This window comes from Sceloporus occidentalis, unplaced genomic scaffold (genome assembly GCF_023333645.1).
Source record: "Sceloporus occidentalis isolate IW3139 unplaced genomic scaffold, rSceOcc1.0.p SCAF_20, whole genome shotgun sequence".
Classification (NCBI taxonomy): Eukaryota; Metazoa; Chordata; class Lepidosauria; order Squamata; family Phrynosomatidae; genus Sceloporus; species Sceloporus occidentalis.
The window spans coordinates 11,998,423-12,011,930 of NW_028317000.1; the positions used below are offsets into that span (position 1 = coordinate 11,998,423).

Below are 13,508 nucleotides of genomic sequence, written 5' to 3' on the forward strand. Positions count from 1 at the left end.
TTGCATGCTGGGAGTTGCAGTTCTGGGAGTGGGAAAGGACTCCCTTTGGTGTCACGTGGGGGCGCTTTTCCCGCTTTGCATGCTGGGAGTTGGCGTTCTGGGAGTGGGAAAGGACTCCCGTTTAGTGTCACGTGGGGGCGCTTTTCTTGCTTTGCATGCTGGGAGTTGGAGTTCTGGGAGTGGGAAAGGACTCCCGTTTAGTGTCACGTGGGGGTGCTTTTCCCGCTTTGCATGCTGGGAGTTGGAGTTCTGGGAGTGGGAAAGGACTCCCGTTTAGTGTCACGTGGGGGCGCTTTTCCCGCTTTGCATGCTGGGAGTTGTAGTTCTGGGAGTGGGAATGGACTCCCGTTTAGTGTCACGTGGGGGCGCTTTTCCCGCTTTGCATGCTGGGAGTTGTAGTTCTGGGAGTGGGAAAGGACTCCCGTTTAGTGTCACGTGGGGGCGCTTTTCCCGCCTTGCATGCTGGGAGTTGGAGTTCTGGGAGTGGGAAAGGACTCCCGTTTAGTGTCACGTGGGGGCGCTTTTCCCGCTTTGCATGCTGGGAGTTGCAGTTCTGGGAGTGGGAAAGGACTCCCTTTGGTGTCACGTGGGGGCTCTTTTCCCGCTTTTCTTGCTGGGAGTTGGAGTTCTGGGAGTGGGAAAGGACTCTCGTTTAGTGTCACGTGGGGCGCTTTTCCCGCTTTGCATGCTGGGAGTTGGAGTTCTAAGAGTGGGAAAGGACTCCCGTTTAGTGTCACGTGGGGGCGCATTTCCCGCTTTCCATGCTGGGAGTTGGAGTTCTGCGCCCCTTTGCCATGGCCATCCTCTGAGGCTGAGAGAGTGTGACCTGGGCAATTTTAATCCTCAAAATTGATCTCCAGGGCCGTAGTGCAACGCTCTGACCACTACCCCAGGCTGCCGAAGCAATAACATGCGCCATTATTGTGCTACAGGCAAAAAAATAAATAAATTTTTATCTCCTCAGGAAGGAAGGAACAGTGCGCATGCGTAGTCTGACCTCTTTCTTGACTGCCTCTTATAGCTTGTGATGGAGGCAGCCCCTGCGCATGCGGACTCCGACCTTTTTCTTAACCGGCTTTTTTTTTTGGCTTGAGAGGGAGATAGCTTGTGCGCGTGCGCATTCCGAACTCTTTCTTGAAACTGACTACAGTACAGTATTTAGCTTGAGAGGCCGGCAGATTCTGCGCTTGCGCACTCTGACCTTTTTCTTGGCCGGCTTTTTATTAACTTGAGCGGGGAGGCAGCTTCTGCGCGTGCGCACTCCGACCTCTTTCTTGATACTGGCTTTTAGCTGGAGCGGGGAGGCAGCTTTTGCGCATGCGCCTGACTCACCATGGAGCCCTCCAAAGGGAAACTTCCTAATTCTTGGTAAGAAGCCTTGGATCTTTATTTGCGACAGATATTTTGTTTAAAGTGGTCTGAATGTGTGGCCCTCTCCTTCCCCGGCCCCTGATTCCTGCCAATGCTGCATCTGCAGGAAATAACCCAGTTTTACAGCAGTCTAGCTGTGCTGTGGAATTCTGGGAGTTGTAGTTTCTTGATCAGAGATCTATCAATTTGACCAGCAAGATGGTCAAGATCATAAGAAAAGTGGAGGCTGGTGAATGAATAATCCTAGGATGTATTTTGAAAGAAGACTTTTTAAAAAAGCATTCTCTAAGGAGGGGTCAAAATGTTTTTGTTTTCTTAAATTTATAATAATAATAATAATAATAGTAATAAATAAAGACAAAACGTAACCTGTCCTGGTTGTTTCATTTCATATGTGTGCATATTTATTGATGTGTTTTGTATGTGTTTTATTGGTTTGTAATCCTGCCTCGATCCATCTGGAAGAGGCGGGAAAATATAAATTATTATTGTTATTGTTATTGTTATTATTATTATTATTATATTGTTAGTTCTGAATAAAAGGGTCTCCCTGAAACATATTGGAATTGCTCTTCTTCTTTTTTCTGGCGCAGGAATCTATCCTTCTTCTTTCCATTTTGTTCCTGCCTCCAGGACCAAATTTTCTTTTTCCCAAAAGGCAGTAATACCCAAAATCATATCTACTGCACTTTGTATAAACTGAGGCATACCTGCACCCAGAAAAAAAGTGAGTACTATATACTCCTATTACAGCTTTTGTAGTAGGATCAGGAAGATGTAAAGCCCTAGGAGGAGTAGCTAATACCCCAGAGGACAGGATCAAACTTCAGAATGACCTGAATAGACTAGAAAGCTGGGCCAAAGCTAACAAAATGAAATTCAACACGGAGAAATGTAAGGTATTGCACTCAGGGCGGAACAATGAAATGCACAGATATAGGATTATGGGGGACACATGGCTGAATGAAACTATGTGAGAAAGGAATCTAAGAGTCCAAGTAGACCACAAGTTGAACCTGAGTCAACAGTGCGATGCGGCAGCTAAAAAGACCAATGCAATTTTAGGCTGCATCAATTGAAGTATAGTATCTAGGTCAAGGGAAGTAATAGTGCCTCTCTATTCTGCTCTGGTCAGGCCCCACCTGGAATATTGTGTCCAGTTCTGGGCACCACGATTCAAAAAGGACATTGAGAAATTGGAGTGTGTCCAAAGGAGAAGGGCCAAAATGGTGAAGACTCTAGAAACCATGAAGCCTTATGAGGAGAGACTTAGGGAGCTGGGGATGTTTAGCCTGGAGAAGAGAAGGTTAAGAAGTGATTTGATAGCCCTGTTTAAATATTTGAAGGGATGTCATATTGAGGAGGGAGCAAGCTTGTTTTCTGCTGCCCCAGAGAATAGGAGCAATGGATGCAAGCTACAGGAAAAGAGATTCCACCTCAACATTAGGAGGAACTTCCTGACAGTAAAGTACTGTAAGGTCCACTTCTTGTGACTCTGTCTCCAGTCAGACCTTGCAAGAAAAGGAAACCAAAGAGGCTGCTGCCACTTCTTCTACTTGGAGCCACATCTGTCCCCTTTTAGTTGCACTGCAACTCTGATCATCCCTAACCAATGGTGAGAGATGATGGCAGTTATGGTCCAACAACATTTGAAGGGCCCAACTTTCCGTAGCCCTTTCCTAAACTTTGCTAGGTACCAACAGCAGTTTAGAAAAAGGGCTTGGGGCAGGAGAGTCTGATGGCCTTTCTGCATTTATTTAATGTATATCTCACCTTTTCCCAACCTGGGACTGAAGGAGGCTTACAGTATGCAGTCAGCCCTGTGCATCCATGGATTTTTATCCACCGATTCCAAGCATCCACGGCTTGGAAATAATTTTAAAAAGTATAAATTCCAAATAGCAATTCTCGACACTGCCATTTTACTTAAAGGCTATCATTTTACTATGCCATTGTATTTAATGGGACTTGAGTACCCTTGGAGTTTGGTATCCACAGATGTTTCTGGAACCAGCAGATAAGAAGGGCCCACTGCATCTGCAACATGCATGCTTCTGTTACCATTAAATAATTTGGTGCTGGGTTTAGTGGTTGGATGTGGCCCACTTGAGGAGGGCAGAACATTAATGCACCGTACCTTTTGTCCCCAACCAGGGTGACAGAGCAAACAATATGGCTGAATACTGGAGCGCCAATGCCACTTCTGGGTCTGGGTACCTTCCATCTGCGGGACGAGGAGGCCGTGCGTCTCAGCCTGGATGCTGCTCTGGAGAATGGCTACCGTCTGGTGGATACAGCTGCCGTCTATGGCAATGAGGCCACCATAGGCCGCACACTGAGTGAGTTGCTGCCTCGCCATGGCCTCACCCGGGCAGATATCTTTCTTACCAGCAAGCTGAGCCCGAGGGACCATGGAGAAGAGCTGGCTGAAGCAGCCTGCTTAAGGAGCTTGAAGAAACTGGGCTGTGACTACCTGGACCTCTACCTCATCCACTGGCCGGGTACCCAAGGCCGGCCCCAGGAAGATGCAGGGAACAGAGAGCGAAGGCGGCAGAGTTGGAGGGCCCTGGAGAGACTGCATGAAGCTGGGAAGCTCCGGGCTATTGGGGTCTCCAATTACACCATCCAACACCTCAAGGAACTGTTGGCAGAATGCCGGGTGCCTCCAGCTGTTCTCCAAGTCGAGTTCCACCCAGAACTGCCTCAGTTGGCACTGCTGGACTTCTGTCACCAGAAGGGGATCCATCTGCAGGCATATTCTTCACTGGGGGCAGGACACCTTGTGGGGCAGCCAGAGGTGGCACAAGTCGCCAAGCGCCAAAGGCGCCAGCCCGCTCAAGTCTTGTTGCGCTGGGCTCTGCAGCAAGGCGTAAGTGTGATCCCCAAGTCAGCCTCCCCGAGGCGCGTGGCTGAAAATGGCCAGCTCTGGACTTGGGAGTTGAGCCAGACTGATATGGAGGAACTGAGCACCATGGATTGTGGCAAACGTTACTGCTGGGATCCCAGTGGTGTGGCTTAGCAGCATGGGGGAGGCTTGGAAGTGTTTTGTGGGAGAGTGGCATGAATATGAGAATGGTGGGGGAAACTTTGTTCAGAAAGAAATATTAAAATCTAGCCAGTCCTCCAGATCTGAAGCTTGTCTTTTTCAAAGAGCCGCTTCCTTGTTGTTGTGTGCCTTCAAGTCATTTCCAGTTTATGGTGACCCTATCCTGGGGTTTTCTTGGCAAGGTTTGTTCAGAGGTTTGCCATTGCCATCCTCTGAGGCTGAGAGCATGCAACTTGTCCAGGGTCATCAAGCAGGTTTTGTACTTGAGCGGGGAATCGAACTTTGGTCTCCTGAATCGTAGTTCAATATTCAAACCACTATACCCCTAAGGTTTTAATTTGGGGAAAAGACCTCCAAGCCACAGATGAGGAGACTCACCATTCTATATGCTACTAGGATCCAGGGGGGAAAAGCCATGGGATGGGGATAGGAATCAAGCAGTCTAAGGAACAGAAGTAACAATATTTCATTTTAATTAAAGTTCATACAAATTTCTCCATAGGAAAAAAAAATTAAACAATTCAGGACTTTGACAACAAAACTTAATACAGTGTGTTTTCTTTCATTTTCTTTTAAAAGGGTATTCTAGACAAAAGGAAGGGCATGGTCCTCCCCAAAAGAGACCTACAGGACGCTAAGGGTGGGGAGAAAGGGTGGGGGGGGGGAAGATAAAGCATGTGATCCTGTGTAAATGGGGAAAGTATATAAAATTCTACACATGATGTACTACAGTGTGAGGCAGCCTTTGTCAACCTGGTGCCTTCCAGAGGTGTTGGAATGAAAGAACACTCCAGGAAGGCACCAGTTTGGTGTGGAATCTAGGGCAACGGTTTTAGGGGAGCAAGTACAGAAGTGATGTAGAATGAACCCACTATTCCACATTCCTTGGAACACCTTAAAAAGAAGAAAATGTGCCATTTGGACCATATAGATTTACCCTCTTGGAACCCAGGTGAAACAGACAGCAGCAAAAAACACAGTCATGAGGGACTTTTGGGGGGGCAATTTCCCACTGAACTTCGGCGCCACCAAGACTGCAGTGTCTCCTTCCAGCCTGATGTTCGGTGCATTTGGGAAGCTGTCCCTGCGCTCTTTGGGCGTGGTAGCTTCTGAGAGAGAGGAAAATGCAGTATTTAATTCTTTGACACATTTGTCCATTACCTCTCAGTGTATTCTAACGTAATGCAATAGTGGATGGAAACATTTCTAAAAACATTTTAGAACAGACCAGACCAATTCTTTGAAAAGAGTTATCGGTGATGGCTGCATCCCTATCCCAGGGCACATATCATTTGGTGGCTTCCCACTTTTTAAGAACAGAAATGCATCTCCTAAGGCTTTGATATGGGCAGTGAGAGCAAGAAGCTAGTGTGTGTGCATGCGTGCGCGCATGCACTACTGGAATGCAGCATCTACTTGCTTGAAAATGAATTCAGCTTTTGGGCTAAAAGGCATTTGCCGCTATTGCTGTATAACCTCAGATAACATGCTTTTAAAACAAATTACATCTCAGGCTTTAGCTCTTGGGTTCTTATTGTAGAGCAACAAACTTTTGGGGCCGCAATATTGGGACAGATTATAAACAAAGTGTCTTAATCCCATTCACCTCTGTGTGCATGTGTGTAAGCATTACTGTTCTCAAAGCCCATATTGTATTATTATTATTTTTCGGTGAAGTTAATTTATTTTTGCATGATTTCTGGTATGTTATGTCTTCGTCTCATGAGTCTAATTCCCTGTTTATTGCCCATGATTTAAGTAAATCTTTTTACTGGATATTTCCATTTGCACCTCATACAGCAAACACTGTAAATGCAATATACCAATGATCATTAGCAAGCATTAATTTAGACCACTGGTGATGATAGTGAGGTGAACTGTATTGGCTTTACAATCAATAGTATGTGCATGCATTTTCTTCCTAGTAACAGGCCATCAAAAAGTACAGTATATATAATAGGGAAATCCACCATCCTGGGAAATGCATGGCTGTCCAGCCTCACCTGCAGTGCGCCGTGGAATTCGTCGCTCATCCTGCGCAACTCCCGTCCATATCGCTGCGCAGCCCACAAGATGGGAGGGGCGGAGCGAGAGCGTGCCCGGAAAGTGCCCACCTCATCTGGGGTCTCTGGGTCTGGCAAAGGGGGATCTGATCCTATACGGCGTCTCAGCTCTGGTGTGAGAAAAACATTTTAACCCAAATTTACAGACATTAAAGCACACTCACAAAAGCTGCCTGCCCCTGGCACCAACTGATGTGAAGTTGTTCTTGGCACAGAAAGTTACTGAGGCATACTGCAAACAAAGAGCCTTCCCCAACTTGTTGCCCTCCAGATGCACCGCTTGTACAATAGCTGGGGATGATGAGGGTTACAGTGCAACATATCTGGAGGGCACCAGATTAAGGAAGGTTGGGATGGAGATGTATATATGGATGGGGTAGAGTCCTATCTGAATCCCAAAGCATCTCAGATAAGCAGCCATGTTCCAGTCTCCCTGTTGCGGCAATATAAAAAAGGTTATGCATTCCCACAAACTCCTTGGAGTAAAAGTGGACTAACAACAAAGGCTATGACAAAGTTTAACTGTCGGAGCTTTAGGGCACATGTTTGCTTACTTGAAAGTACGTCTCAATGCAGGGACATTACGAATGGAAACTGCTGGACTTTCATGTATCAAGAAGTTTGACTGCATTCATTTAGGACTTACGTGAGATCTATCGTTATAGCTTTGCGATACAGTAGCAATAGCAGAATACTTGAAGGAATATATAAACAGCAGGAGAACCTTATTCGTTCAAATATTTGGTTAACACTACAGTATAGCAAAGCTAGAATGATTGCATTATTACCAATTACTTTTGCAAATGCCCACTGTGCTTGCTTTGTATATATTTCAGTTTTGTAATATTTCTTGCCACCGTGGTTATCCGGTTTTGGGAGAAAGGTGAGATATAAATCTAATTAAGTTTAGTCCTGTAGTTTAGTTTATTTTTTCCTATAATTATTTATGCATCTGGCAACTGAAAAAAGCACGTGAGGCATCTGCAAAAGTGGGATCTTGTCCACAAAAGCTGAAAATATCAGGAAACAGCTAAACTGAGGCTACAGAAGCTATAGTGCTATAATGAAGTCCACACTCAAAATACATGTAAAAGACCAGACTACATCTTGCCTGGTTAACTTCTATAAGCAGAGTTGGTCAGAATATGGATCTGCTGACAGATCTGAGGCTGAACTGGAGCGGATCAGCAAGAAACTCTGAGTCTCACTTATGTAACAATGACAGCAATAAAATCCCCTCCCCTGAAAATTTGGTTAGCTCCATACAGATGAATGAGCTCTGCCCCAAATTTTGAAAAGTTTGGAGATCTGGAGTTCAGAAAAGTTACCTTTTTGTACCAGAGTTCTCAGAAACGCCCCAGCTAGTATGGCCTGTGGGATTGTGGAAGGTACAGTAAAACCAAGTACAGTGGGCCCTTGGCATCCGCTGGGGCTTGGCTCCAGGAACCCCCCTGTGGATGACAAAATCCGTGGATGCTCAAGTCCCATCGAACGCACTGGCGCATTAAATGGTGTCCCTTATATAAAATGGCAAAATCAAGGTTTGCTTTTTGGAATTTATATTTTTTCAAATATTTTCAAGCAGCTGATGCAATCTGCGGATACGGAGTACGGCCGACTGCAACTTTTTCAAGCTTTCAAGCTTAGACCCCTCTAAGCAGTCGTGTAGAAACACCCTATTTTTCATTTTAAGCAAGTGCCACTTGGATCAAGTCAGCTGATCCTGGGGTTCTGCTATAATACAGTCAGCCCTCCTTATCCATGTATTTTTTTTATCCATGGGTTCAAGCATCTACGGTTTGAAAATATTTTAAAAATACAGACACTCCAAAAAGGAAACCATGATTTTGCCATTTTATATAAGGCACATCATTCTACTGTGCCACTGTATATAATGGGACTTGAACATCCACGGATTTTGGTCCTAGAACCAAACCCCAGCGGATACCAAAGGCCCAGTATATTCAGTAGATGCAGTGGTGTCACTAAAGGGGTGCGGACCCACGAGGTGACAACCTAAAATGGGGTGACACCACTTCTGCTCAAATACCTGTATTATGGCAGAAACATTGTAGCATTTGCCTATATCTTCTTAAAATGTTTTAAGAGATGGTGGGAGTGAGGTGAACCTCAGCGGGAGAAGAAAGGAGGGCCCCCAGAATTTTTTAAAATTAAAATTTCAAATTTTTAATTTTTTAAAATAAATTTTGATTTTTTTAAAAAATAGTCTTTTTAAATTTTCTTTAAAAACATTACATTTGAACCAAATTTTCTCTGTGTATAAGCAAATGCATTTAGATTATGCGTACGATACTGTAATTTGAAGGCATCATTTTAATTTTGCTTGTTGTTTATGTCACGACTATTAGCATTACATCGTTTTTTGTGGGAGTTTTGGGCTATGGGGCCATGTTCTAGAAGAGTTGGTTCCTGACGCTTCGCCAGCATCTGTTGCTTGCATCTTCAGAGAAAGAAGGTGCCAGCCACAGATGCTGGTGAAACATCAAGAATAAACTCTATGTCAGGGGGTTGGACTGGATGACCCTTGCGGTCTCTTCCAACTCTATGATTCTATGATTTATAACATGGCCATGTAGCCCTAAACACCAACAAAAAACTATGGATGCCGGCCATGAAAGCCTTCGACTTCATATTAGCATTATGTTCAGTGGTATATGAGAATTATGATTTACGAATAGCATTAATGCCAATTTTGTTTTACTAAGGATTCTTTATGTTGTGAAATGGGAGGTCAATGAGGGGGGTAATGCCATGACTGACCACACCAGGTGACACTAAACCTAGGGACACCACTGAATAGATGCCGGAGTCCCACCTGGATTCTCGCTGCTGGCTGGACTGCCTGGCACCTTGGTGCCTCCCGCGGGTCCCCACCAGCTCAGCTTGGGATCTTGTGGCTCCTTCTCGGCTGTCGGGAAAGCGTCGTCATCATGGTACTCCGAAATCTGGAACATTGTCAGGGGGCTGGCATGGCCCCCGCTCTGTAACCCACCGTTCTCCAGGGGTATGCAGGGTCCTTGGCTTGACTGCGGAAGAGAAGGAAGTATGGAAATGGTGAAAACAAGAGACTAGCTCTGAGAGCTACGGCAGTGACTAACTAAGGGGTTGAGTCACAAACCAGGAAGCGCATGGTTCAAATTTCGCTCCCACTACCAACTTGTCAGGGCAAGCACTTCTCTTAGTCATACCTCTCCAGCAGGAAGCGGAGAATACCATTCTAGCCAGCACTGAGGATTCCTGAAATACCTATACAAAATTGCTGCCGTTATCTAATCAATATACAGTACTATTCAATATTCAGTACACTTGTCCCTCTACATTCACTAGGTTTAGGGGCACAAGACCTCCATGAATGTGGAAAAACCACAAATAACAGAAACACCATGTTTTTACCTGAGAGGACACCTCTCTAGGAATCTCTAGGACCTCCGGCGCAACTCTGTGGTCAACATCCGACAGTCACTGACCATAGAGCTGCAATGGAGGAGCTACAAAGGCCTAGTAGAGGATTCTCTCTAGGAATCTCTAGGACCTCCGGCGCAACTCTGTGGTCAACATCCGACAGTCACTGACCATAGAGCTGCAATGGAGGAGCTACAAAGGCCTAGTAGAGGATTCTCTCTAGGAATCTCTAGGTCTTTCAGTGCAACTTTTAGTTAAATTTGCCCATAGAGTTGCACTGAAGGACCTAGCTATTCCTAGAGCAAACATATTAATCAAATCCGTGAATAATCAAAGCCACACAAATCAAAGCTGCAAATATGGAGGGATGGGTGTACTTACTGTATATCAATATTCACTATATCTATTCAATATTCAATTGATTTATAATTGATAAATATTAACCAAAAAAGAGGAGAGAGAGTGTAATACTTGAACCACATCAGAAATGTAATAACAGACAGGATTAGTGGAGATTTGCATGTGTTAAATCTTAGAGTATTATTTTTCTCGAATATAACTTCCTTAATGAGAACAGATGCATATAGACTTCAGTTAACAACGAATGAACAAAGTCTAAAGATTTAACAAGATGCTGTTAAGTACTAATCAAATGTTGTCTTTATTATGTAATATGGTTTAATTGGATAAAAGATAAAAACTGCAGCTCTTGCGTGCCTTCAAGTTGTTTCTGATTTATGGTGAACCTATCGCAGGGTTTTCCGAGGCTGAGAGAGTGCGTCTCGCTCACAGATTTGAACCCTGGTCTCTAGAGTCACGGACTTCATCCGCCCTGTAGAAATAATCCGGTTTGACACCACGTTTTAACTGCCACGGCTCAGTGCTCTCACATCCATACATGGGGATGATGGGGAATACAATGCCCTGGACGGTTCTGACTTTAGTGCTCAGTCTTTGCTCTTCAGTATCTTTTCATAGCTGCCCTTCCCATTCCTAGCCTTCTTCTTCTTTCTTGACCGCAGTCTCCATTCTGGTCAATGTCTGATCCTAGCTATGGGGATTCCTGAACTATTTTTTAATTTCCTCGTTGTCTAGATTGAATTTGTGCATTTCTTCTGTGGCCACTCTTTTTGTTTTCTTTATGTTCAGCATCAGACCTGCCTTTGCACTTTCATCTTTGACTTCCCTTATTCACTGTCCCAGTTCCTGAACATCTTTTGCTAATATTATGGAGCCATCTGCATATCTTATGTTGTCAATGTTAAAGCAGTCTCAAACTGGATTATTGGAAACGAAATACACTTACATAAGAACAGCTCAAGTGGATCAGACCAATCGTTCATCAATGTGGAAAGACTCAGAGCCTTGTTTTTCCCAGAATCCTCCAGCCAGCTTTTTCAAACGTCCCATGTACAAATCCCCCCAAAGAGTTTTGCAACCTTTAAAGATGGAGGATCCACACAACTTCTCAACCAGTGTGGCCTAGTGGTTTATGCGTTGGACTAGGGACCAGGGTTCGAATCCCCACTCTGCCATGAAACCCAATGGAGTGGGCCTGGGCCAAGTCACACTCTCTCAGCCTCAGAGGATGTCCATGGGGAACCCCTTCTGAAGAAAGCCATGGCAGATCCCGCTTAGGGATGTTTGTAAAGTGGGAAACAGAGGCCCACAACAACAACTTCTTGCAATGTGTGTAAAGGACTGGAATGGGACGCTGTTTCATTGTAAAGGAGCAGTCCCCAAACTGTGCTCTTTAAGGGAATTTTGGGCTTCAGCTCCCAGAATCCCAGGCTATTGGCCAACATGGCTGAGGCTTCTGGGAGATGTAGTCCACAAGGCTTTTAAAGGGCACAGTTTGGGGGCCACTGGTGTAAAGTGTTTATACAGTTTTACCTTTATTTTAACATTGTTATAATTTAATTCCTTTTTAATGCACCACTGTCCTATGTTTTCAATTGGAGAACTACTAAAACAAAGGACAGTACTTGCCCATAGGGAAACATTGGGGATTATTGGCCCATAGGGAAATATAGGGATTTCTTGCCCATAGGGAAACAATAGGAAAACCTGCCTATAGGAAAACATGGGGATTACTTGATTCTCTATGGGCAAGTAATCCACTATGGCCAAATAATCCCCATGAATCTCTATGGGCAAATAATCCCCAATGATTCCCTATGGGCAAATAATCCCCAATGTTCTCCTATGGTCAAATAATCCCCAATGTTCCCCTATGGTCAAATAATCCCCAATGTTCCCCTATGGTCAAATAATCCCCAATGTTCCCCTATGGTCAAATAATCCCCAATGTTCCCCTATGGTCAAATAATCCCCAATGTTCCCCTATGGTCAAATAATCCCCAATGTTCCCCTATGGTCAAATAATCCCCAATGTTCCCCTATGGGCAAATAATCCCCAATGTTCCCCTATGGTCAAATAATCCCCAATGTTCCCCTATGGTCAAATAATCCCCAATGTTCCCCTATGGTCAAATAATCCCCAATGTTCCCCTATGGGCAAATAATCCCCAATGTTCCCCTATGGGCAAATAATCCCCAATGTTCCCCTATGGGCAAATAATCCCCAATGTTCCCCTATGGGCAAATAATCCCCAATGTTCCCCTATGGTCAAATAATCCCCAATGTTCCCCTATGGTCAAATAATCCCCAATGTTCCCCTATGGTCAAATAATCCCCAATGTTCCCCTATGGTCAAATAATCCCCAATGTTCCCCAATGGGCAAATAATCCCCAATGTTCCCCAATGGGCAAATAATCCCCAATGTTCCCCTATGGTCAAATAATCCCCAATGTTCCCCTATGGTCAAATAATCCCCAATGTTCCCCTATGGTCAAATAATCCCCAATGTTCCCCTATGGTCAAATAATCCCCAATGTTCCCCAATGGGCAAATAATCCCCAATGTTCCCCTATGGGCAAATAATCCCCAATGTTCCCCTATGGGCAAATAATCCCCAATGTTCCCCTATGGGCAAATAATCCCCAATGTTCCCCTATGGGGAAGTAATCCCCAATGTTCCCCTATGGGCAAATAATCCCCAATGTTCCCCTATGGGCAAATAATCCCCAATGTTCCCCTATGGGCAAATAATCCCCAATGTTCCCCTATGGGCAAATAATCCCCAATGTTCCCCTATGGGCAAATAATCCCCAATGTTCCCCTATGGGCAAATAATCCCCAATGTTCCCCTATGGGGAAGTAATCCCCAATGTTCCCCTATGGGCAAATAATCCCCAATGTTCCCCTATGGGCAAATAATCCCCAATCTTCCCCTATGGGCAAATAATCCCCAATCTTCCCCTATGGGCAAATAATCCCCAATCTTCCCCTATGGGGAAGTAATCCCTGAATTCCATAGCCTTGAGCCAGTTAAAGCGTTCTGAAACCGGGTTATTTCCCCAGTGTGGACCCAGCCTTCAGAGCCTCCCTTTCCCCTCAGTCTCTGGCCCCTCACCGGAACCTGGCTCCTTCTCCGTCCCGCTCTTTCTCTCCGATGCCTGTTTACAGACAGCAAAAACCCCCACCGCTGTCGCCGGGGCGATGGAGAACTGCCATCGCTCTTGTCCAATCAAGATCGAGAAC

At 45.0% G+C, this 13,508-nt stretch overlaps 2 protein-coding genes across 5 annotated transcripts; one reads left to right on the plus strand and one right to left on the minus strand.

Annotated features, from left to right (window-relative positions):
* Positions 1 to 1,262: 1,262 nt before the first annotated feature.
* LOC149302025 (uncharacterized) lies at positions 1,263 to 4,880 on the plus strand. 2 transcript variants are annotated; one of them, XM_089483268.1, is made up of 3 exons: positions 1,309 to 1,368; positions 1,965 to 2,098; positions 3,526 to 4,880. In XM_089483268.1, the coding sequence occupies exon 3, from the start codon at positions 3,566 to 3,568 to the stop codon at positions 4,388 to 4,390; it is 825 nt and encodes a 274-aa protein (XP_089339394.1). In that variant the 5' UTR covers positions 1,309 to 1,368; positions 1,965 to 2,098; positions 3,526 to 3,565; the 3' UTR covers positions 4,391 to 4,880. The 2 variants fall into 2 exon arrangements, with proteins under 2 accessions (XP_089339393.1, XP_089339394.1); XM_089483267.1 differs by lacking the exon at positions 1,965 to 2,098 and having other exon boundaries at positions 1,263 to 1,368.
* On the minus strand, positions 4,874 to 13,508 carry BAD (BCL2 associated agonist of cell death). Of its 3 annotated transcripts, none has more exons than XM_089483272.1 (4): positions 13,381 to 13,508; positions 9,317 to 9,527; positions 6,421 to 6,590; positions 4,874 to 5,523 (listed from the first exon to the last, which is right to left on the minus strand). In XM_089483272.1, the coding sequence occupies exons 2-4, from the start codon at positions 9,453 to 9,455 to the stop codon at positions 5,398 to 5,400; spliced, it is 435 nt and encodes a 144-aa protein (XP_089339398.1). In that variant the 5' UTR covers positions 9,456 to 9,527; positions 13,381 to 13,508; the 3' UTR covers positions 4,874 to 5,397. The 3 variants fall into 3 exon arrangements, with proteins under 3 accessions (XP_089339398.1, XP_089339396.1, XP_089339397.1); XM_089483270.1 differs by having other exon boundaries at positions 4,874 to 5,526; positions 13,381 to 13,506; XM_089483271.1 differs by lacking the exon at positions 13,381 to 13,508 and adding an exon at positions 11,210 to 11,661 and having other exon boundaries at positions 4,874 to 5,526.

Excerpts from the sequence above, each read along its gene's own strand:
- LOC149302025 (XM_089483267.1), top strand. The coding sequence starts at position 1,334 with ATGGAGCCCTCCAAAGGGAAACTTCCTAATTCTTG. Across the intron at positions 1,369-3,525 it reads GGGAAACTTCCTAATTCTTG|GGTGACAGAGCAAACAATAT; the intron begins GTAAGAAGCCTT and ends GTCCCCAACCAG.
- BAD (XM_089483270.1), bottom strand. The coding sequence starts at position 9,455 with ATGTTCCAGATTTCGGAGTACCATGATGACGACGCTTTCCCGACAGCC. Across the intron at positions 6,591-9,316 it reads AGCCAGCAGCGAGAATCCAG|AGCTGAGACGCCGTATAGGA; the intron begins GTGGGACTCCGG and ends TTCTCACACCAG. Across the intron at positions 5,527-6,420 it reads AATTCCACGGCGCACTGCAG|AAGCTACCACGCCCAAAGAG; the intron begins GTGAGGCTGGAC and ends CCTCTCTCTCAG.